At 34.9% G+C, this 26,054-nt stretch overlaps 1 protein-coding gene across 1 annotated transcript in view; it reads left to right on the forward strand.

The window, feature by feature from the left end:
* Hectd1 (HECT domain E3 ubiquitin protein ligase 1) overlaps positions 1–26,054 on the forward strand; it is a 94,367-nt gene that overhangs the window by 11,503 nt on the left and 56,810 nt on the right. The window contains exons 2-9 of the mRNA XM_015487577.2: positions 6,744–6,978; positions 12,803–13,030; positions 14,083–14,364; positions 14,463–14,733; positions 15,507–15,583; positions 15,874–15,972; positions 17,664–17,778; positions 18,819–18,993. Coding sequence (XP_015343063.1) covers positions 6,744–6,978; positions 12,803–13,030; positions 14,083–14,364; positions 14,463–14,733; positions 15,507–15,583; positions 15,874–15,972; positions 17,664–17,778; positions 18,819–18,993 — 1,482 coding nt within the window. The remainder of the gene's footprint in view (positions 1–6,743; positions 6,979–12,802; positions 13,031–14,082; positions 14,365–14,462; positions 14,734–15,506; positions 15,584–15,873; positions 15,973–17,663; positions 17,779–18,818; positions 18,994–26,054) is intronic.

Consider the following 26,054-nt stretch of genomic DNA (forward strand, 5'->3'; position numbering starts at 1 on the left):
ACTTCTAAGACAAAAAAATAAAAAATAAAAAATAAAAAAACAACCAATCTTCATATTATTTTTAGTCTTGTGAAATCTTAGGCTAAGTCCAAGTAATTTCTGGAAAAAACATGGTAGTTGAAAGTGGGGAGTGTATATATATATATATATATATTTTTTTTTGTATCTACGTATAAAAATATTTGTTTTTATCCATAACTCATACCATACACAAAAACTCAAAAGCCAACATAAAGGTAAAAGCTAGAACTCTATAAAACTCTAAATTATGAAAATCTTTGTGATCTTTGATAGGTACATATTTTATTTGTAGAAACACCAAAAGCACAATCTTTAAGTTTATTTATCTAAATAAGTTTTATATTTTTGAATGTTTTTGATGTTAATTCAGTGTGTCATAGACATATGACTATTCAGGTTATTTAATTCTTCTTGAGTATTAGTAGACATAGAATTTGTGAAATTCCTTTTCATCCTTTTGATATCTGTAGCATTGGTAATGATAAATCCCCTGTTTATACTGATATTGGTCATTTTTATCTTCTCTTTTGGGCTAGTCTGACTTGGGATTATTTTTATTTTTTCCAAGTACTAACTTTTGGCTCATTTGTTTTCTCTATTATTATTTTATTTAAGTTTACTAATTTCGGTTTTTTATTATTTTCTTCTGAATTGATTTTGAGTTCAATTTATTACCCTCTTCCTCCCCTATAGGTAGGAGTTGAGGTCACTGATTTGAGACTTTAAACTTTGTTTTTTAGTACTGGGAATTGAACCCAGGGCACTCTACCACTGAGTTATATCCCAAGCCCTTTTTTATTTTTTATTTGGAGACAGGGTCTTGCTAAGTTACTTAGGGCCTTGCTAAATTGGTGAGGCTGTTCTCAAACTTGCAATCCTTTGCCCTCAGTCTCCCAAGTAACTGGAATTACAGGGGTATGCCACTGGACCTGGTGAAACCTTAAGCATTTAATGCCATATTTTTTTTTCCTCTATACTATTTTAGTTGTATCCTATAGATTTTTTAAATGTTTATTTTTAAGTTTTAGATGGACACAGTATCTTTATTTTACATTTATGTGGTGCTGAGGATTGAACCCAGTGCCTCGTGCATGCTAGGCGAGCACTCTACCACTGAGCCACAACCCCAGCTCATGTATTCTATAGATTTTGATATTGTATATTCATTTTCATTTAGTTTGTAATATTTTAGAACTTTCCTTGAAGCTTTCTTTTTTACCAGTTTGTTATTTAGAAGTATGTTGCCTAAATCCTAAAATAATTTGGGAATTTTCCAGATTTTTTTTTTGTAGTGTTGGGGTTGAACTTAGGTGTTGTGTTTTCTAGGCAAATGCTGCTCTACCACTGAACTACATCCCAAGATCCAGATATTTTTCTTTTATTGATTACTAGTTTGATTCTGTTATCAGAGAACATACTTGATATCATTTCACTTATTTAAAGTTTGTTTTATGACCCAGGCTGTGTGGACTGTTTTTGGTATAAGATACAAACATGCCGCAGTCTGGCTGGGCACAAATGCCGCAGTCTGGCTGGGCACACACTCACGAGCCACCACACAGCTTGTAGATTCAAACAGCAACTCTTTATTCCCGAACTCACACCAGCTGTCTACAAACACGTTCTGGGGAAATCCACGTTCTCTGCCCAAATCCACATCCACTGGGCTTCTATCTCCCAAAAAATACTGTCTGAATCCCGTGAGAACTCAAGGGGAACTCAGGCAGCAGGATACGCCCTATTCCCAGCAGGAATAATCTTAAACCTTAAACCTAGAACCTAAACCGGGAACGCCCTAAACCCGATTATCTTAAACCGGGAACACCCTAATCCGCCTTGGTCCTTGAGCAAGGTCACCTACATTCAGTGTCACTGCAGCATGGGGTACGCTGGCAAGGAAATTGTCATACCTACTTGGCTAATGGCTCCCAGCACAAACATATAAGGAAATTGTCTATTCTGCTGTTTCTGGTTAGAATTTTTTTGTGTCAAATTGGTCAACTTGATTGATAGTGTTGTTCAAGTCTAAATCTGTATTGATCTTCTATTGGTTCTTTGGGTAACCTAGAGAGGAGTGTTGAAGTCTAGCATTATTTGTGGATTTGTCTGTTGCTCTTTTCTGACAAGGTTTTACTTTGTGTATTTTGAAACTCTGTTAGGCGTATTTTGGATTATTAGTCTTTTTAGTGGATTGACCATTTTTATCATTATGTAATGTCTATTTTTTATTTTTTTGGTGCTAGGCATTGAACCTAATGATCAAATGGGATCATTGAACCCATTGATCTCACACATGTTAATACACCTGGTAATTTTCCTTGTTCTGAGGTCTACTTTGTCTAATGTAAATATGAATACTTGAGGTTTCTTCTCTGTGATAGTGGCGGTTGAACCCAGGGGCACTCTACCATTGAGCCACACCCCTAGTCCTTTTAATTTTTTGCTTTGAAACTGTCTTGCTAATTTGCCCAGAATGGCCTCAAACTTGTGATCCTCCTGTTCTGGCCTCCTGAGTTGCTGGGATTACAGGTATGTGCCACTCTGTCTGGCTCTACATTCTTTATTTTTTCATTTTCATTTTAATTAATTAATTTATAGGGTTTAAAACCTGGGGTACTCTGCCATTGAGCTATACCTCAGCCCTTTTATATTTTATTTTGAGACAAGGGCTCTCTTAAGTTGCTGAGGCTGCCCTCAAACTTGTGATCTTCCTGCCTCAAGCCTTCCAAATTGTTGGGATTATATAGCTATGTACCATCACACCTAGCTCCAGTTTTCTTTTGATGGTGTTTGCATGGTACATTTTTTCCCATCCTTTTAGGTTTCATCATTCTGTATCATTTTATATATTGGTTTCTTGAAGATAGCATATTGTTGGGTTGGGTTCTCTCTCTCTTTTTTAATATATATATATATATATATATATATATACACACACATTTAAGTTTTAGGTGGAAACAATATCTTTATTTTACATTTATGTGGTGCTGAGGATGGAACTCAATGCCTCATGCATGCTAGGTGAGTACTCTACCACTGAACCACAACCCCAGCCCTAGGTTTTTTCTCTTTAAACATTTTTTTCAGTACTAGGTTTTTTTAACCCAGAGATACTATACCATAGAGCTACATCCCTCCCCTTTTAATTTTTATTATTATTTTTTTTCTATTCTTCTTTTTATTCCTTTGTTTGCCTTTCTTAAACATTTTTAATATATTTTTAGTTGTAGATAGACAATCTCTTATTTGTTTATTTTTATGTGGTGCTGAAGGTCAAACCTAGTGCCTCAAACATGCAGGGCAAGCATTCCACCATTGAGCTACAACCCCAGCCCCAAATTATAATTAATTTAGAGTTTTACCACTTAAAAGTAAAATAAGAAGTCTTATGCCATGAGGCTTTATCTTCTCTGTTTATGCTGTAGCTGTCACATGTATTAAAACTATGCTCATTGAAAATCACATGATGCACTATTAAAATTTTTGCCTTCATATTTACCTATTTATTTCTTCTCTCTCTCATTTCCCCTACTCCTCTCCCTTTCCTTCCCCTTTCCTTTCCTTCAAAAGCTTTATTTCTATTTGGTTCAAAGATTGGGAGAAGTCTCCAGGGTCATTAAAAAGCTATCTACTAGAGGCTGGGGTGGGGTTGCAAGGCCCTGAGTTTGAGACCCAGCAAAATACACACACTGCCTAGTTGCTGACATCAGGTAGAAGCCCTGATGTCAGGAGATGCTGAGCCCCTTAAAGGCAGCTGGGCTTCTGGAGCCTTTTTTGGGGGAGTTACTGGGGGTTAAACTCAGGGCACTTAACCACTGACACACATCCCCAGTCCTATTGTGTATTTTATTCTGTGTGTTTTTTTTTTTTTTTTAAGTTGTAGTTGGACATAATATCTTTATTTTATTTTTATGTGGTGCTGAGGATCGAACCCAGGGCCTTGCACGTACTAGGCGAGCACTTTACCAGTGAGCCACAATCCCAGCCCTATTTTGTATTTTATTTAGAGACAGGGTTTCACTGAGTTACTTAGTGCCTTGCCTTTTCTGAGGCTGGCTTTGAACTTGCAATCCTCCTGCCTCAGCCTCCTGAGTGGTACATGTGTGCTCCACTGTGCTGGCTTTGGAGCCTTTTGAAGAGTTATGTAGCCAGTCTGACCTGGGGGCCCACAGTCCAGTGGAGGTATTTCTCATTTCTTCCTTTCTTTCTTTCTTTCTTTTTTTTTTTTTTATTGACGGTGTTGGGGTTTGAACCCAGGGGTGCTTTACCATTGAGTTATATCCTCCTACCTCAGCTTCTGGAGTCCCTGGGATTACAGGTGTGGGCCACCACACCCAGTGGTTTTTCTCATTTTTAATGTTTTTCCATCACTCCTGAGGTTCCATGTAGTTCTTCAGTACTATTTCATTTTCATCCGGAAGAGTTTTCTTTATCACTCTTTTTTTTTAATTAAAAAAAAATTTTTAGTTGTAGTTGGACACAATATCTTTATTTATTTATTTATTTTTATGTGTTGCTGAAGATCGAACCCAGGGCCTTGCACATGCTAGGTGAGTGCTACTACTGAGCCACAATCCCAGACCCTTTACCGTTCTGTTTAGGGATTGTCTGCTCTTGGCAAATTCCCTTTATCTGAGAATGTTTTTATTTTACCTTTGTGCTGTATGTTTTTTCATGCTATGTATTCTTTTTTTTTAATATTTATTTTTTGTAGTTGGATACAATATTTTATTTATTTTTATGTGGCGCTGAGGATCGAACCCAGGGCCTTGCATATGTGAGAGGAGCGCTCTACCGCTGAGCCATAACCCCAGCCCATGCTNTATATCATAGGTTTCTTAAAATACATTTCCCTCTGCCTTATCTAATCTGAAAATACATCATATAGGTTAACAATTCACTTAAGCTTTAATCAAAATGAGGCAATTTTCATAGATGAGTGAATTTACATTTCTGCCAGGAGCAGTATGCCTTTAATCCCAGTGACTCAGGAAACTGAGGCAGGAGGATCACAAGTTTAAAGCTAGCATCAGCAACTTAGTGAGGCCCTGAGTAACTTAGTGAGTCCCTGTTTCAGAATAAAAAATAAAAGGGGCTGGGATATGGCTTAAACTTGTGATCCTCCTGCTTCAGCCTCCTGAATATTAAAACTTTCACAATCTCTTCTCATCTGTTCCATTTACTACCTATGCACGGATATTTACTACATATGTAAAGAACAACAGCAGTGCTTTAAGATTCAAATATGCTAAACAGTCTTGTACTCTTACCTGAGAACTAGGGGATGAACTCCTGTAATTTGGCCTCAAAGAATTTAATTACTGATTTAGAAACATTACAAGTGACTATTTTGTAGGTTGCCCTGTTGCTGGTTAATAAAAAACACCTCTTTAATCATTGATTGCTTAGTCATTGAATGAAAGAAGTCTTCTAAAATCTTCTGTGATAATATTATTGCTGCCAAACCCCTTTAGTTAAAAATTGTCTAAGAAGATATTAAAGAATTCAGTTAGACTGCCATTCATACAGTTTTTTTTTAAAGCTGCTAAAGGTGTGAGAGGTACTCAGTTGCGTACACTAAAAATTGGAGGAAAATAATTTCACTGAATTGTTGTGCTATATTACCTTTTGTATTATGTATAGTTACAGTTTAGTGTAGACAGAGAAGTTAGTTAATGTATTTGATATCACGTAACTGAGGTTTCTACTAAATAAGTTGTGGGCTTTCATAGTTATTTTTTTTGTAATAATGTTATTTTATTTTTTATGCCTTTATTTTATTTGTTTATATGGTGCCTCATGCATGCTAGGCAAGCACCCTACCACTGTTTATGGGTTTTTTTTTAAATACTTGTTTTTTAGTTTTTGGTGGACAAAACTTTATTTTATTTTTATGTGGTGTTGAGGATCGAACCCAGCGTCCCCCACATGCCAAGTGAGCACATTACCACTTGAGCCACCTCCCCAGCCCAATGTTTATGTTTTGATAAAATGTAGAGAGTCTCTTTGATACTTCACAGATTTTTTTTTTTTTTTTTTTTTTGATAAAACTGTGTTACACAAGGATTTGTAATAGGTATTAGACTGTTCAAAGTGGGGAAAGGAAACTAAAGTTAGTTTATATGGGGTTAAATATGGAGCTAAGTTTTTAAGTATATGATTTGATTTAATCTTCATAACCAGATAAATTAGGTGTTCATTAGATAAAACCTTTGCTATACAAATGAGGGAAAAGGCTCAGAAAGGTCACATAGCTGTTTTCTGATTTACTTTCCTCTTTTAGGCCCCAAATCAGTACTTGTTCCTATAAAACATGAACTGAACAATGTCTCTGGCTTTCAACAACTCTTACATTAAGTAAGGAAATAAAGTAACACATGAAACAGTGTGTTTGTTGCTTATAAAAGCTTTAGAAACTTGAAAGTACCATTTAACTGGGGAGTTAAGGAAAGGTTTTATAGAGCATTGATGCTGAGTATTGAATAAGGAATTGTTTTAAACATGATTTCAAGTTAATGCTACTACTTTAAACTACTTGATGTTTTCAGCAATGATGAAATAGGCATGGAAGGATTGTAATGGAAGTGAAAACAATGTGAAACATATTACCTAGTAAACATTCAGGTAGTATTGAACACAATGTATGTTATAGTTTATTATCTATAATTTTGTTAATATTTTGTTTAGTAATCTTACATGTGATATGATTTCTTTTACTATAGATGTCCTCCTCGCACTTTCTTACCAGCCCTCTGCAAAATTTTTCTTGATGAAAGTGCTCCAGACAATGTGTTAGAAGTGACAGCCCGTGCCATAACGTACTATCTGGATGTATCTGCAGAATGCACCCGAAGGATTGTTGGGGTAGATGGAGCTATAAAAGCACTTTGTAATCGTTTGGTTGTAGTTGAACTTAACAACAGGACCAGCAGAGACTTAGCTGAACAGTGTGTGAAGGTAAGTATTATTTATTGGCCTATTTGAATATCACTTAGAAAGTAAAAAATATATTTTCCTAAAAAGATAAAACTTTATCATCTATCTTACTTTATTGAGAGTGATTGAGAACAATGGAAAAGAAATCTTACCTGTGAATGAAAACTTTGATTTGTTTTTTATTTTGTTTTTGTTTTGGTACTGAGGATGAAACCAGGGGCTCTTTACCACTGAGCTTCATATTCCTATTCCTTTTTATTTTTTTATTTTTGAGACTGTGTCTTACTGAGTTGTTTAGGGCCTCACTAAGTTGTTGAAGCTGTTCTTGAACTTGTGGTACTCCTGGCTCAGCCACTTGAGTTGCTGGGATTATAATCATGAGCCACCACACCTGGCTACCCAGATGTTCTTATGTGCTGCTTCAGCTTTCTTCAGTTCTGGTAATTACAGACACATTGAGATAAGTTATCCATGTTCTTTTTTTTTTTGGTAACCGGGTATTGAACCCAGCCACACTTAACCACTGTGCCACATCCCCACCCCTTTTTTAATGTTTTATTTAGAGACAGGGTCTCCCTGAGTTGCTTAGGGACTCACTAAGTTGGTGAGCCTGGTTTTGAAATCCTCCTGCCTTAGCCTCCCAAGCCAGTGGGATTATAGTTGTGCACCATTGTGCCTGGCTAAATTAAAACTATTTTATATGAAAATAGTAACAGACTGCCACAATAACCAAAAACTGCCACCACTTCCAGACATTATTCTAAGCGTTTTTATGTGTATTAACTCATTTAGTTTTCACAAAACTATTTGAGGCAAGTGCCATAATATGATTTTTTTTTTTTTTGGCAGGGGGTGGAGAATGGGTACTGGGGATTGAACCCAGGGGTGCTTTACCACTGAGCATGCACCACTGTGCCTGGCCATAATTTCTACTTTACAGATGAAAAAATTCAAGTATACTGAGTTTAAGTAACTTGCTCAAAGATTATACATATAGTGAGCAGCAGAGTCAAGATTTGAAGATCAGGAAGTCTGGTTCTAGAACCTGTGGATTTAACTATTCAGGGCCTCTATACTCTCTTCAGAATAAACTATTAATTTCTTGTGGAACTAACGATAAATTTAAGAATACTCAAAGGCATTAGTACTAGATTAGTCATTTATTGGCACTACTTGGTAAACACATTTTGATTTTTGTTTTGTTTTGCTATTCATGTAGGGTCTCACTATATTGCCCAAGCTGGTCTTACGTCCTGCCTCTTGAGTGCTGGGACTACAGTGTGTAACTTGCCATGATTCTTTTTTTTTTTATGATTCCCACTTCACACTTTTTTTTTAAAAAAATGATTTTTGATGCTCTAGGTTAGCAGTTTTCAAAGGTTTTTTTTTTTTTTGTCTCAGATTCCTTTTACAAGTCTTAAGTGATTGAGGCTCCCCAGGAACCTTTGTTTATAGTAATTATATCTATATTTAGCCTGTTAGTTATTAAGATCCAGGCTGGGGATATAGCTCAGTTGGTAGAGTGCCTCGCATGTTCAATCCCCAGCAGCACACACCAACACCGTCAATAAAAAAAAAAAAAAGAAAGAAAGAAAGAAAGATATTAAATGGAGCTGGGTGTGGTATTGCATTCCTTTAATCCCAGCAATCAGAAGGCTGAGGCAGGAAGAAGTTCAAAGCCAGCCCAGCAATTTAGTGAGGCCCTAAGCAACTTATACACTGTCTAAAAATTAAAATACAAAGGTTTTAATGCCCCTGGGTTCAATTCCAAAAACAAACAAACAAACAAAGAAAAACTTGAGAAATTTTAAGTATTAATTTCTCTTAAAATAACAAGCTCTTTACATGTTAACAAAAATATTTAAAAAGTTTTTCCTTTCTTTATATGACAGTAGAATGTATTTTGACATACGTACATGGAGTATGACTTCTTCTGGTTGTACGTGACGTGGAGTTACACTGGTCATGTATTCATATATGAACATAGGAAAGTCATGTCCAATTCCTTCTACTGTCCTTCCTATTCCATCCCTCTTCCCTTCCCTTCATTCCCCTGTCTAATCCAGTGAACTTCTATTCTAGCACCCATAAAATGTTTTTAATGAAAATTAACTATTTCCAAAAGAAAATGAAAATAAGTAAGAGACTATCATTGCTGGGCAATTTTGGAAATCTCTTTAAAAACCTATAGCTAAATGGAAGTCAGTTAGATCTTTATATTTGCTTCTGTAGTCAATCTGGTGCAATATCATACCTTATGTAGCTTCTAGAGAATTCAACCATACACTCATGAGAGAATGAGAGCAAAAGAGACAAAGCGCTGTAGAATTACTATGACATGTTTAACTTGAAGATTCCTTGAAAGGATCCTAGGGACCTGAAGCTTCTAGACCATATTTCAGAATTATCTGTCTCTGTGCCTATAGATTTGTGTCTCTTTTGTCTACAACTTCAAAGGAAGGAGGGATCTATTCCTTTTTAAGGCTTTTTTCCTTTATTCTTTCTCTCTCTCTCTCTCTCTCTCTTTTTTTTTGTACCAGAGATTGAAGGGGCACTCAGCAACTGAGCCACATCCCCAGTCCTAATTTGTATTTTATTTAGAGACAGGGTCTCATTGAGTTGCTTAATGCCTTGCTTTTGCTGAGACTGGCTTTAAACTCGATCTCATGCATTAGCCTCCTGAGCTGCTGGGATTACAGGCATGTGCCACCGTGCCTGGCCCTCCCTTATTCATCACTTCACTTCATGTTTTTTCCAGATCTGAAATTTTACTTCATTGCTTATTCACTGACCTATATTTTCAAGCTCTTTTTTTAGTTGTTTCTTTATTCCTAGCAGATGGATATAATGAAGTCTTGAGCGTCTCTCTCTCTCTTTTTCTGGGGGGTGGTTGTTTTTGTTTTATATTTATTAAAATAATAATTACACATATGTATATAGCCATATATATTTATACAATTTTTGAAGGGGTTCTGGTGATCAAACCCAGGACCAAACGGCAAGCAGGTGATTTCTAATATTTTTAAGCCTACCGTTAAAACAGTGTTACTATTAACATCTTATTTGGGGCTGGGGATGTGGCTCAAGCCGTAGCGCGCTCGCCTGGCATGCGCGCTCGCCTGGCATGCGTGCGGCCCAGGTTCGATCCTCAGCACCACATACAAACAAAGATGTTGTGTCCGCCAAATACTAAAAGATAAATATTAAAATTCTCTCTCCCTCTTTCTCTTTTTTCTTTTGTTTAACTTGAAGATTCCTTGTCCTCTTCTCATTCCCTCCCCTACCTTCCTCCCTTATTTTTCACGGATCCTTTGAAAATAAGTTGCAGAATAATGACATAATTCTATCTTTGATAAATAACAGTATTTCAGTAAAAAATAATTTCCAATTTATTAAGCCCAGTGGTCCCCACTATGTCTTTTATGGTTTAAAAATAGCCAGAAATTTACACATTGCAAATCCAAAATTTACACATTGTACTTTATCATTACTCTTTTTATTCTCATTTAATGGAGAACAAACAGCTCTCCTCTTTTTCCCATGACACCTTTTTACAGAGTCCAGGCCATTTGTCTTATGTAATGTTCCCACATTCTAGATTTGTTTGATTGCTTATTCATGGTTAATTTCAATTTGAAAAGTTTATTTGCACCCTGCTGTGTTGGTGTTTTGCATAGTTTTTATTGTATCACATTGGAAGGCATATAATGTGAGGCTGTTCCATTGTTGATAATCTGCTACTTAAAAAAAAAGAAAAGCCGGAGCTCCTTCTTTGGCTGTGGATTCTACTTCAGCTGTCCTCTTCCTATTCATAGTCATACTCTTAGGAAGAAGAGTAGTAAGAGGTTTACACTTAGTCACTATTCAGTCCACAAAAATTAAGTTTGTGCTTGTTTAACTCCCCTGAAACTATGGGAAAATGATCATCAGTAGCATCTCTGTTATCAAACTTTGTGGACTTTTTGCAGCCCTTAACTTACTGGATCTTGGATCTTGATAGTGTTTGACATAAGTCATCATTTCATTCTTTTTGAAATTTTATCCTTTAGATTTTGTCAGACGCTGCTTTATTTTTTTCCTTTTCTCTCTCTCTTTTTTTTTTTTTTGCAGGTTCTTATTTAACTCATTCTTAAATGATAGTATTTTCTAAAGTCCCGTTTTTACTTCTTAAAACTACATATATTTTGCCTATATATGGCAGTCTTATCAGTCACTTTAATACCATTTATTCTATATTCTCACATTTTTATCTCTGTCCTTGACCACTGTTGAATTCTAGGCTTCTTATTCAAGGCCTTACTGGACATCTCTTATTGGATGTCTTAGCTCATTGTCTTTCACTGCAGGTAAACTCCTATTTTGTTAATTGGCATTAAATTCCACCCTGACATTCAAGACAAGAAACTTGATCTTTTTACTTCCTTTCTTTCTCACCACACAGATAATTGATGATTGGATCCTTTTTTAGTTTATTTTCTACTCTTTGTTTCTCCTGTTATTTTCTATTAAATGTTTGAATGTTTGCATTTACCAATAACTTTTCCATACCTCATTCTCTACAGTTATTAGCTGGAAATTTGATTATATTATCTTTCAGCTTTAAACTTTTCTTGTCTACTGGATAAAGTCTTAAGTTTCTGTTATGCCTTTAAGATTGATGGACCCTGTTAGTTGTACTTGAACACCTTAAACAGCATAATTTAGAAAATAAAAGTAGAGTTTTATTTTATTTTTTGGCATTAGAGGTTGAATCCAGAGGTGTTTACCACTGAGCCATATTCCCAGCCCCCTTTTTTTTTTTTGATATAGGGTCTCACTAAGTTGCTTTGGGCCTTGCTAAATTGCTGAGACTGGCCTCGAACTTCTGCTCCTTCTGAGTGGCTGGAATTACAAGCTTGCATTGCTGTGCCGTTTGAAAGTGGAGTTTTGATGTTCTGATATTCGTAAATTAAGTGTGAGGATGATGAGCAATAGTAATTGCTAGCATTATCCAACTTTTTTTTTTTTTTTTGGTACCAGTAATTGAACCCAGGGGTGCTTAATCACTGAGCTACATTCCCAGTCGTTTTTATTTATTTATTTATTTATTTTTTGAGACAGAGTCTTGCTAAGTTGCTTAGGTCCTTGTGGAATTGCTGAGGCTGGCTTTGAATTTACAATCCTTCTGCCTCAGCCTCCTGAGATGCTGGGATTACAGTCATGCGCCACTGTGCCTGGCTACCCAACTTTTTTTTAATGTTTAAGAGCTTGTACCCTTTTGCTAAATTGCATATAATTCATTAGTTTGCCATATGTAAGTTTTATCATTGAAATCTCATATATGACTAACTTTAATATGGCTTGAGCATTTTAAATGTGGCTTCTCCAAATTGCCATTGTGTTGTAGGTATAAAGTGTACACGTGATTTTTGAAGGTAGCACATGAAAACGTTAAATATATCAGTAAGTTTTTAAGTTGATTATATGTTCCAGTGATGATGCCATGTTTATATTGGGTTAAATTAAAATTATTATTGAAATAATTGTTTTGTCATTTTACCTTTTTTAATGTGGCAACTAATATATTTTGGAGAGTACATTTATGTTTTCTTTGATTCTATCAAATTAAAATTAGGCTTGTATATTATTTTTTTATTTTTTGGTGTGGTACAGGGCTTTAACTTACGCATCCTCTACACTGAGTTATACCCCCAGCCCTTTAAGAAAAATTTTGAGACAGTATCTTGCTAAGTTTCTGAGGCTGGCCTTGAGTTTGTGATCATCCTGCCTCAGCCTTGGAGTTGCTGGGATTATAGGCTTGTTCCACTATACCCAGTTTCTGTTAATTTTGTTTCACCATTTTTAGGTGCTGGAACTGATATGCACTCGTGAGTCAGGAGCAGTCTTTGAGGCTGGAGGTTTGAATTGTGTGCTTACCTTTATTCGTGACAGTGGACACCTGGTTCATAAAGACACTTTGCACTCTGCCATGGCTGTGGTATCAAGACTCTGTGGCAAAATGGAACCTCAAGATTCTTCATTAGAAATTTGTGTAGAATCTCTGTCTAGCTTATTAAAACATGAAGATCATCAGGTAAATAAATTACTATTGTATACTCTCAGTTTTCAAAAGTGATTTTTATGTTTCCTATTTATAACTATGATCCACTGTAATTTGAAATTTTTACTTGGGATAATCTCTTCTTTCATTTTATATGTGTGGTAATTTTTTGGCAATAAAGTGTTCTTTAATTATAAAAATGATGTGCTTAGGGGGCTGGAGTTGTAGCTCAGTGGTAGAGTGCTTGCCTAGCATGTGTGAGGCACTGGGTTCAATTCTCAGCACCACTACATATAAATAACAATAAAGGCCCAACTAAAAATAAATATTTTAAAGAAAGTGATATGTTTATTCTTAAAATTTAAATGTTATGGAAATATATAAACATCTTTACAGTTGCACTTGTACTCAGTATTATTTTGTTGACTTAGGGCAATTTTGTTGACTGAAAATATGGTAGATTTCAGTAAAGTAAAATATCACTATTTATGGTGTTATTTATAAGCCTTCATTTAATTAGCATAGTTTTAGAAAATAAGACTTGATTTTTCATGCCTTTTTACTATTTAGAAATTATTTCAGTTGATAAGTCATAGAATTTCTTGGCAAAGTTGTACATAATAAAAGCTCAAAAATATTGTTACCATCTGTCTACATTCTTATGTGTTTTCTCATTTAAGCAGACACAATGAGATGTAAGTACCATTATTAAACCTGTTTTACAGTTTGAGGGAACTGAATCCTTAGGCAGTTAGATAACTTCTTCAGGTCATACACAGCCAAATATGGAGCCACGATCCAAATCTAGATAGATTATACACTTTATCACTTTGCTATAGCTCCCTTTTTTATAGTGTCAGGATTGAAATGATCAGTATTAGCCCTCTTCCCCTTTTTAAAGGATTTCTTTTTTTTTTTTTTTCTAGTTGTAGATGGACAGAATGCCTTTATTTTGTTTATTTTTATGTGGTGCTAAGGATCAAACCCAGTGCTAGGCAAATACTCTGCTACTGAGCTACAGTCCCAGCCCAGTACTAGCCCCTTTTAGGTGAATTTTATCCACAGCCTATTCTTTACATTGCTAGGTTTCAGATGGAGCCTTACGATGTTTTGCATCACTAGCTGACCGATTTACCCGTCGGGGTGTTGACCCAGCTCCATTAGCCAAGCATGGATTAACTGAGGAACTGTTATCGAGAATGGCTGCTGCCGGTGGTACTGTATCGGGACCATCATCAGCATGTAAACCTGGTCGCAGCACCACTGGTGCCCCTTCCACAACTGCAGATTCCAAATTGAGTAATCAGGTGTCAACAATTGTAAGTCTGCTCTCCACACTTTGCAGAGGCTCTCCAGTAGTAACACATGTAAGAGTGTTTTTGAATCTTTGCTCTTTAATCTTTTAGAAAAAGTATTTTTGTATAATGCAGATGTGTTAAACTTTTTTCCATCATTTTCTTCCTAGGATCTCCTGAGATCAGAGCTTCCAGATTCAATTGAAAGTGCATTACAGGGTGATGAAAGATGTGTACTTGATACCATGCGTTTGGTTGACCTTCTCTTGGTGCTGTTATTTGAAGGAAGAAAGGCCTTGCCTAAATCTAGTGCTGGGTCTACAGGCAGAATTCCAGGACTCCGTAGATTGGATAGTTCTGGGGAGCGATCACATCGGCAGCTTATAGACTGTATTCGAAGTAAAGATACGGATGCACTTATAGATGCAATTGACACAGGAGGTCAGAAAATAATTTGTTTTAAATATAAAAACTGTGAGATAAGGAACTATAGTCAATTTTTTATTTCTTGTTTTGGACAATATTCTTAGCAATTGTGCCTTGCTATGACCAACCCCTTGCATATTCTCCTATATACAGTGGAATGATTATCAACTTTGATGCATGGTAGGACCTGGATGAATGCTTGCTGAATGAGTGACACTTCTACAGAATTTGAAATTTACTTTTATTTTTTTTTATCACCTGAAAGAGATTTTGCCAATTCTAATGTGTATTGCAGATTAAATTTAAGGCTGTTAAGATTGATGGAAATTAACATGAGTAAATTATAGTAATTATATAATAATTTTTTTAGCCTACTATATTCGTCAGGTGATGAACAAGTATAAATTTATAGAAGTTGCTTCTGGGACATCAGACTTGTATTTTGGATTATAGGTTTGGATTGGCTTCTTTTATATAGTTATGTTATGATGCAAGTGGTACCCTGTTGAACTGTATTATACTTTAGTTTTTCCTTGTCATGTTTATTTTTAAGGTATAAAGCCTTATGAATCCTCAGTGGTTTAAAAATTTGAGAATACTTTTTCGTAGCTGACCTTAGGCATGTTGATTATATATACTACTTTACAGTTGATTTTAATATTTAAAACACTTTCTTTTTGCTCTGTACTTGGTGGATTATTAATAATAGTCTTTAAATGATTCAAACTTTAGAAAAGTTGAGAATTTTATTGGCCTTGAAAGTAATTCTTTTTCCTTCAAACTTTTAGCCTTTGAAGTAAATTTTATGGATGATGTGGGTCAGACTCTATTGAATTGGGCCTCTGCTTTTGGAACTCAGGAAATGGTAAGCTAATAAATAAGAGCTAGTATCTTATTTACTTATTTATTGGAATTGGAGATTGAACCCAGGGGCACTGTACCACAGAGTTACATCCCCAGTGCTTTTTATTTTTTATTTTGAGACAAGGTCTTGTTAAATTGCTGAGGCTGGCCTTGAATTTGCCATCCTCCATCCTTAGCCTCACTAGTTGCTGGAACTAAAGGCATGTGCCATCATGCCCTGCAGAGCTAGGATTTTAAATCAAGGATAGAGGAATTAATATAGCAACTTTATGGTTCTTTATCATTTTACAGGTAGAATTTCTTTGTGAGAGAGGTGCTGATGTTAATAGGGGTCAAAGGTCATCATCCTTACATTATGCTGCATGTTTTGGAAGACCTCAAGTAGCAAAGGTAAAAGCCAGGTTTTTAAACTATTAATCTGTAACAATTGCAGGGTCCAGAAATTAGAGTGATATGGAAACTTTTATTCTGATAAGTTGTGCTTCCATGCTATCTCCATCCATTCCATTCCATTCCTTCTTTTCTATTATAAATTTTTGGTTTTATTTTTGTTTTGCATTGCTGGGGGTTGAAGTCAGGAGCACTTTACCACTGAGCTACATCTCCAGCTTTTTTTTTTTTTTTTTTTCATTTTGAGACTGTCACGCTAAGTTGCTGAGGCTCTCCTCAAACTTGCAGAGGCTCTCCTTGAACTTGTATTCTTCCTGCCTCTGCCCCCCAAGTCACTGGGATCTATAGGTGTGCATCACTGCGCTTGGCAGTGAATGTTTTTTATCAATTTTTTTTTTGCTTTTCTGTCTCAATACAGATTCAAGTAAAAACACAAATATGCTTATTTACTTTTTATGGAAAATGAAACATACCAACCTAGTCTTTCATTTAGTAATATATATTGTAGACTATTCCCTATTAGGATATAGAGAACTTTTTACATATTCATACTTATCCTTTATAGATATACTGTAAGTTTATTCAATCAGTCACCTAATGGTGAACATGTGATTGTTTCTAATTTCTTACTCTTGCCAACAAATAAGTGTAAATATATTTCTGTTGTTTCTTTTTGTCAGTAAAGCAGATACTGTGTTTTTAGAAGAATCATCATTTTTGACTCCTACTTCAGAGGTTTGTTTTTACAATTAGAGAAATTGAGATTCCAAGAGGTCAAATGAAAAGGTCAAATCAAATTTATAATCTAGGCCCCTAGAATCTGCCTATTTTGAATTAATTTGGCATAATGCAAGGTTATTCCACTCTGAAGTCAGGCACTCCTGGATTCAAGGTCAGCTCACACAGAAAAAACTGTGTGACCTTGGGCAAGTTTCTTAAGTTTTGACCTGAAGATTTCTCTGTGAAATCTCCCTGGAAGATTATTGTGAGAATTAGAAACTATACATGTAAAGCATTTATTATGATAGCACATTTTAGGTGCTCAGAAGATAGATAGCTGCCATTATTATCACCTTTACAGTACAGTTAAATTTTTATTTATTAATTTATTTTCTTTTGCTGTACTGGGGATTGAACAATCCTAGAGAGGTTCTATCACTGAGCTATACTGACCTATTTCAGGTGTTTTAATTTTTTCAATGATGATTTCTTATTGTAGCACAACATGGCTTATGTATCTCAAAGTGCACCGGGATTTTTTAAAGTGTCTTTATGGTGCTAGGGATCCAACCCAGGGCCTCAGGCGTGCTATGCAGGCATGCTAGGACTGTGCTACATTCCCATCCCCTATTGTAGACATTTTTAAAGTCAGTTAAATGAAAAAATGTTTATTGAGCTATTGTGATTTTAAGTAAGTCCTTCATCATGAGGTTATGATGACAGGTTTAGTGTGATGTGGTGGGAATAGAGGTAAAGTATGGTTCTAGATGATTATTTGGCAAATTGGAACATAACCTAATTTGAAGTTTTTCAAGATATGAATAGCTGGTTTTAGGGTGATAAGTGCAAAGGCATAGATTTGGATTAGTACCTGCATGATTAAGTAATTCTGGAAAATCTTTAGATTGCAGAGTTGGATGTCAAAGAAATCAGGTATTGTTATATTCAAATTAAATGCTTTTCTTCTCAAGACTCTGTTACGGCATGGTGCAAATCCAGATCTGAGAGATGAAGATGGGAAAACTCCATTAGATAAAGCTCGAGAAAGGGGCCATAGTGAAGTAGTAGCTATTCTTCAGTCTCCAGGTGAGTAGTAAATTCTTTGCTTTTAGGCCATCTGGTATTACTTTTCAGCTTCACTTCCTATGGAAGTAGCTTTTTATAGACACCTTTAAACATATATGAGTATGTATTCTTATAGTTGCTTAACAGTTTACTGTTCTGTGTTCTTGAAACTGTGACTGCATGATTCCAGAATGACCAAAACCTAAAAAGTTCAAGGGATTTAGGAATGTCATATAAAGAATTATTGGATATTGTGTAGATGAAGTAATTTGGCAGATTTTGCAGTTTTTGTAGAGTTGATGAATTTAGAGATTCTGTGAAATAGTTTTTGGAATCAAATTGTGTATACATAATTATTTTCTTAATTTTTTATTTAGCTTATTGAAGATATTAATATCTTTATTAATATTTTTAGTCAGGAGCAATGGCACATTCCTGTAATTCCAGTGACTCAGGAGGTTAAGGCAGGAGAATCACAAGTCTGAGGCCAGGTTGAGCAACTTAGTGAGAGTTTGTCTCAAAAGAAAAGAAAAGAAAAAAAGGGACTGGGGATATAGTTCAGTGTAAAGTGCTCCTGGGTTCAAGCCCTTGTATCAAAAAGCTATTAATATAAAAACACTGTTGGGGCTGGGGATTTGGCTCAAGCGGTAGCGCGCTCGCCTGGCATGCGTGCGGCCCAGGTTCGATCCTCAGCACCACATACAAACAAAGATGTTGTGTCCGCCGAAAACTAAAAAATAAATATTAAAATTCTCTCTCTCTCTCTCTCTCTTTAAAAAAAAAAAAAATATATATATATATATAAAAAAATATAAAAACACTGTTAATAGATAAAGTGTTCTAGTTTCAGTTTATTTATTGTTAGAGATGTTTGTAGTCCCCTCCCCCCATGGTAAGGATTGAATCCAGTCCTCATTATTGCCAGGCAAAAACTTAACACAGAGATATATAGCCCCAGTACCTAGGTGATTATAGTTTAAGGTGGATACATCTTAAGATATTTTTTTCTTAAAAGGAAAGTTTCCCAAAAAATATTTCTTTGAACAATATTTTGTCTGCAGGTGATTGGATGTGTCCAGTTAATAAAGGAGATGAGAAGAAAAAGAAAGATACTAACAAAGATGAAGAAGAATGTAATGAGCCCAAAGGAGATCCAGAAATGGCACCAATATACTTGAAAAGATTATTGCCGGTGTTTGCACAAACATTTCAGCAAACTATGCTGCCTTCAATAAGGTAGTTATTCATACTATTTGTATTTGTTAAATTATACTAAATTATATGGTTCTATCTCCCCTTTCAGAAGTATTAGAGATTTATTGTAACATTAAAAAGGTATAATAAGAGTAAAAATTTGATTAGAAGTGGGAAAGTTATCTTTCCTTTTTTTTAAATTTATTTTTTATTTATATATGACAGCAGAAATGCATTACAATTCTTATTACACATATAGAACACAATTTTTCGTTGTATCTCTGGTTGTATACACAGTATATTCACACCAATTCGTGTCTTCATACCTGTACTTTAGATAATCATCTTTCCTTTTGATGACCTATTTTAAGAGAAGGTGTTTTAAAAAATCAAGAGAATTGGGTCCTTAGATTCTTAACACATTTTTTAGTACCTCTCTGACTATTTACTCACTAGACAAATTCTGATAAATATAACAAGTACTTATTTAAGTTTCTGGAGGCCTGTTGGTAGGATCAGAGTGAGATGGTCACTGTATGCGTTACACACGACAAATGAGACCTGGATTACTGCAGGTCTTACTTATTTTACCCTTGGAGGCCAGTGAAGAAATATGTAATAGTACAGAGGAGTTTGTGATGGGTAAGACATGGAGTTCTATGGGAACATAAATCATTTAATAAGTAATTGGTCTGGGCAAATTGGAAAAGGTTTTATTGCAGAGGTGAGATTTAATTCATGGTTTAAAGTCTACTTATTAATTTTCTAGGCAGACAGATTTGGAAGAATAGGTAGAATAGAATGGTATGTGCAAATACATTGATATGAATTGATCTAGCAGGATTTCCTGGTGGCTCCCTTTATAGTGTATCTGTAACTTGCCATTTCTGACTACTTTTTGTTAATACTGTGGTCTAAGCTACTGTAGATTATAACTTTACTACCATGGTAGCCTTTTTTTTCTTTAAAATATATTTATTTTTCAGTTGTAGTTGGATACAATATCTTTATTTTGTTTATGTGGTGCTAAGGATCGAACCCAGGGCCTCGCACGTGCTAGGTGAGCGCTCTACCGCTGAGCCACAACCCCAGCCCTACCATGGTAGCCTTTTAATGAATCTTTTTATCTTTCATGAAACTTTATAATCTGTTTATAAGTCCTATTTTAAATTATAATTAATATTATATCATTGTCCTCTTTGAACCCTCCATAGCTGCTGTTGCTGCTTCTTCTTTTTTTTTTAATATTTCTAGTTGTAGATGGACATAATATCTTTTGCTTTATTTATTTTTATGTGGTGCTGAGGATCAAACCCAGTGCCTGACACATGTTAGGCGAGTACTCTACCACTGAGCTACAACTCCAGCCCCCTCCATAGCTGCTGCTTCTTTTTTTTTTTTTATATGTATTTTTTTAGTTGTAGTCAGACACAATACCTTTATTTTATTTATTTATTTTTATGTGGTGCTGAGGATCAAACCCAGTGCCTCTCATGTGCTAGGTGAGCACTCTACTGCTGAGCCTCAACCCCAACCCCTATAGCTTCTTATTAGCCATAAATAAAACTTACCTCCTTAACTCTTAGGATTATAAAATCTTTACAATCCTCAGCCAGCTCCTCAACCTCATTCATCCTTGTTTAACCTCAGTCCCATTACACATAACTGTGCTAGCCGCCATTCTGTTTCTGGAACACTTTAAGTACATCCCTACTTTAAGGATTTTGCCCTTAATTTCAATCTACTTGAAACTTTCTATACCCAGATTTTCTGAATGGATGGTTGGTTCATACAATTCAGATACGACACTTTAAATATTTTTTTTGTTATTTTAAGTTTTGGGGGTTTTTTTGTATTAAAATATAGGTTGTAAGTTCATTTTATTTATTTATTTATTAGTTACACATGACAGTACAATGATCTTGACATATCATACATTTGAATCAAATGGGGTATAATTTCTCATTTTTCTGAGTGTACAGGTTGCAGAATCACATTGGTCATATAGTCACGTATATACATACAGCAATACTAGTGATGCTGGGGATCAAACAGGGCCTTATACATGCTAGGCAACCTAGGATACCTTTTACATCAGTCATATTTTATTGTTTTCACAGAGCTTATACTATCTGAAATCTTGCTGTGTTTTATTATTTTTTTATTGTCTGTCTCCCCTTTGAAATAAGTACCATGGGAGCTGGCTTTTGTACTGTTCTATTTGTATAGAGACTAGGATGTATAGAATAGAGCTTTATGTTTTGGTCCTTAGATATTTACTGAATAGTTGAGTTAATGTTTTGTTAGCAATTTTTAAGTATTTTTGTATTAATGGAGTATAGGACATGTTTAGAAAGTACATTGAATAATGTTGAGAAGATTGACAGGAACTTTTTTATGACCTATGGCATCCTTTGAGGGCAGGGTGATGTGTGTACTTTATCCATAATTAAAAGGATTATTAAAACCTGAGTGCAGTGGCGCACACCTATAATCCCAGCGGCTCAGGAGGCTGAGACAGGAGGGTTGTGAGTTCAAAGCCAGCCACAGCAAAAGTGAGGCACTAAGCAACTCAGTTAGACCCTGACTCTAAATAAAATACAAAAAGTAGGGCTGGGGATGCGGTTCAGTGGTTAAGTGCCCCTGAGTTCAGTCTCTGGTACTCATCCCCCCCTCAAAAAAAAAAAAAAAAAGGATTATTAAAGACCTATGAGGAAATTTGACATTTAGATTTCTGATTTATAAAGGTTACCTTGCCAACCTGACAGAGAGAAGGATTGACATATACGGCGAGAATGAAAACAGGCCTCTTAAGTGTATACCGCAATAAAAACTTCAGATAGTAGTACTGGAAATAGATTCAGTAGTTGGGTGATTGTTTAGGTTAGTTGTTAAGGTTGAAGAAAAAGAAGGAGTGAGGGGATAAATACCAGCTTTTTCATTGAGTGATTGAGAATTTAATTTTAATCCGTTTAAATTTAGGATATTTATAGTTTTGTAAGATTCAGGTCTCTCAGATACCAGTATTATGAGCTGACATGAAGATTCAAGCAGTCTTCTTTAAATAAGAAAGAAGTGGCTGGCAGGAAAATAATTTACTGTGAATATTTAAGAACCTGATTTTTTTCCCTCAATAGCTACAGCTATAGAAGTGTAGGTGTTAGTGGGCCACTTTTTTTGAATCGTCTTAAGAAATGAGCAAGTTTAATTTTGAACAAGACAGTTTGATCTGAAATTTTTTAGAGGACTGGTGAAAGAATCCTCAGATCTATTTGGAGTAGAATTGCTTTGTGATAATGCCAGCAGAAAATTATTAAATATGCTGTGGTATACAGAATTCTTTTATTAGGTGATTATTTTCTATCATCCTTTTAAATATTTGGAGATTATCTAAACATAATTTTAGCTTTAGCATATTTGATGCAAAATTCTCCCAGGTAATAATTAGCAGCTACATTTAATAATGGCTAGAAAGACAGTATATCAGTGAAGAGCTTGGACTCTGGAATGAGGTCAAACTATATCCAAATGTTAGGATTGCCACTTCCTAGACAGGTGACCATGGGCAAAACTAACTTCTGTCTTGGTTGCTTCATCTCTAAGATGAGGATAATTATACTTAATTCTCTTCAGGTTTGAGAGTAAAAATTAAATGTTACATGTTTTAGCCTAGTGCCTAATATCTTACAGATATATGAAAAATGATAGTTCATTTTTTGGAATTACTTAACAATATTAAAGGGAAGTAAGTTACAATCTCAAGTTTTACCATTTTGGATTAAAAATTTTTTGAAGGGTAATCAACTCTGAATCAGTTTGAAGGAGTGTTGATATACACTAACATTAACTATTGTCTATCTGTATTGGCCTGTGCATGATGTCTGTTCAGGGAATAAAAGGCAGACAATAGAGCAGTGAAGGTGTGAAAACAGCGAATAGTGATATCAGTTTTATAAAAACCCAGTTATTCCCTCTGAGGATTCTAGACTAAGGAATTCTCCACTTAGTCTTAGAAGATAGGCTACATTGAATTTTAAAGAGGTCTGGTAAGTAAGCATCCTAGGAGCTAATGTTAATAACTGGACAAAGATTGAATCTACTTTTCAGCAACTCAGAGATCCTTGAGGATCCATTTGTTTATTTTTAAAATCAATTTGACTGAGAAAAATAGACTTGGTGGGATAAAGGGGGAAATTGTTCTTGGATGAGAATACTAAATAATCTCAAAATATAAATTTTTCTAAAATATAACTTATAAGTTATGCAGTCCTAAAAAAAAAAGTTATAGAATTTGTTTTAGAACTTGACAGATCCTGAAGTTCATCTGGAAGAATAAATAGGTGAGATTATTAAAGAAAAGCATGGAAAGTTAGTGTAAACTTTTAATAATGAAATTTCTGTTGTGACTAATTGAAGAGTGTTAATCAATAGAAGAATACTATACCCCAAAAGTCAGTTATAAACAGGAATTAAGTGTATTATAATGGAGGTTGCTTTGATCATTTAGTGGAAGGATGATTATTTCTTAAATGGTACCAGAATATCTTTGTAGTCTGATTTTAAAATAAGCTTGTTTTTTGTTTTAATCTTTTGTTCTAAATCACAGATTCTAGAGAATTTAAAATAAAAATTTAAAAAGCCCTTAGGAAACCAAAGTGTTCTCTAGTTAGACCTTAATTGGAAGAATGATTTAAAAAAAAAAAAAAAGTTTTTTTATTTGTTCTAATTAGTTATACATGATAGTAGAATGCATTTTGACACATCATACGTGTAAACAGTATAAATTCTCACTCTTCTGCACACACATGATACAGAGTACACAGGTCATGTAATCACATATGCACATAGAGTGATAATGTCTGATTAATTCTACTGTCATTGCTACCCTCATGCCCCCTCCCCTCCTTTCACTCCTCTAAATGAATGGCTTTTGAAAATTGTTTGCATTAGTTAAATCTGTCATTTTGTTTTATTGTATGTTTTTTCCTCTCTGTTTGTTTTGTGGTGCTGGGGATTGAACTCAGGTCCTTAGGCATAGTAGGCAAGTGCTCCATCACTGAGCTTCATCCCCAGCTCCTGTTTATTTATTTTGCAGCACTAGGCATTGAACACAGGGCCTTGCATATGCGTGGCAAGGGATCTACCACTGAGCTATATTATTCCCTGCCTTCCTCCCAACTTCTTTTTTGTTGTTGTTGAAGGGTCTTGCTGACTTGCCCAGGCTGGATTCAAAGTTTTGTTCCTCCTGTCTTAGCCTCCAGAGGTGCCAGGATTATGGACTTATGCCACCCTGTCCATTGTGGTTTTTTTTTTTTTTTTTTTGTACCAGGAATTGAACTGAGGGTCACTCGACCACTGAGCCACATCCCCAGCCCTACTTTGTATTTTATTTAGAGACAGGGTCTTACTGAGTTGCTTAGTGCCTCGCTAAGTTGCTTAGTGCCTCGCTAAGTTGCTGAGGCTGGCTTTGAACTCTCGATCTTCCTGTCTCAGTCTCCCGAGCTGCTGGGATTACAGGTGTGTGCTACCACGCCCCTGTTTTATTTTTTCTGAGAAGCAAGATCTTACTATGTTGCCCAGGGTGGTATTGGAACTTATAAGCTCCAGGAGTCCTCCTGCCTTACTATTCTGAATAGCTGAGACTAAGGCTTATATTACCATGTTTGCCTAAATAAATCTTTAAAATTTATCATGAAAAAGAAATCGGGCTGATTTGTGGTTCAGCGGTAGAGCGCTCGCCTTAGCACGTGCGAGGCCCTGGGTTAGATCCTCAGCACCACATAAAAATAAATAAATAAAATAAAGATATTGTGTCTAGTTAAAACTAAAAAAATAAATATTAAGAAATAATTTCTAAAAAATCAACTACTACATGGCAAAAAAAAAAAATTCCCAAATCATCAAAATATAAACTCTTTTAATTCAAATAAATATGCCAGCAGATTGGTATTTATTAGCAAATATGTCCAGGAGATACTATCCTTATACAAAGAGTATGTATGTAACGCATTCTTAGCTCAGAATCATAACAGCTCAGTATATGATAGAAAGAACAGGCAACAGATGTTCTTATGCTGTTGTTAATTGAAATAAATCATGACATAAAACTCTTATACATAAATACTAATTTTATAACTTAACAAAAAATAGCTATTAACAAAAACTGCAAGCACTAATCCTATTAGGACAATTTGCCCTCTGTCCACCTAACATTTTTATAATGTACTTGAATGTGTGATAAGGCACATTTATTAAAACAATATGTTGTGAATTCAGCTAGAAAGAGTTATGCTGTAGAAATACAGCTATGTCAGGTGTTTCTCTAGGATGTTAATAGCAATTTTTGCTTCTCTATTCTTCCATCTAGTCACTTCAACCTTAATGATACCTATAGCTTGTATCCTGAACATTGTTAGATGCTCAAAAACAATTGTTAAATGAATTGATTATTGACTCATATAATAGAACAGTCTTTTTTTGGTCTGTTATAATTTCCATGTGGGAGAATGTATATATAATTTAAAAGAACAGGTTGCTTGTTATCAAATTGAGGTTTGTTTGTATAGCTTTATAAATGTCTCTCATGTTACAAGCAAGGAGTGGGTGAAAAGAAAAGAGGTATGCCAAATTAAGTCAGAATATTTTCAGGCATGGGATTATTGGTATCTATTTATGAGAAATAGCTATACTAAACTGGATTTTAAAATGACAAGGACAAAAATACTTGAATTCATAGTTTGTTGTTCATGCAGACTACCAGGTATTTAAAGTTGTTAGAGCTTTGTATTTTGTGTTATAGAAAATTTTAGGTTACTTACAAGTTATATACTATTTAATTTTGTAGTAATTGCAATACTTTTTACTTGATTTTATAAAATTAACATTGTGTTTTAACAGTGACACTGGTTAAATGTATAATAGAATAGTAAATTTAATATGAGCTCAATACATTAATAATAAGAAGTACAATTACCTCAACAGTAAACAAACTTATGGTAGTATTACGTATTTTTTTGTATCCTTTTATCAAGTATATATTTACATATATATATATATATATATATATATATATATATATATATATATATTTTTTTTTTTTTTTT

This window comes from Marmota marmota, unplaced genomic scaffold (genome assembly GCF_001458135.2).
Source record: "Marmota marmota marmota unplaced genomic scaffold, marMar, whole genome shotgun sequence".
In the NCBI taxonomy this organism is placed as follows: Eukaryota; Metazoa; Chordata; class Mammalia; order Rodentia; family Sciuridae; genus Marmota; species Marmota marmota.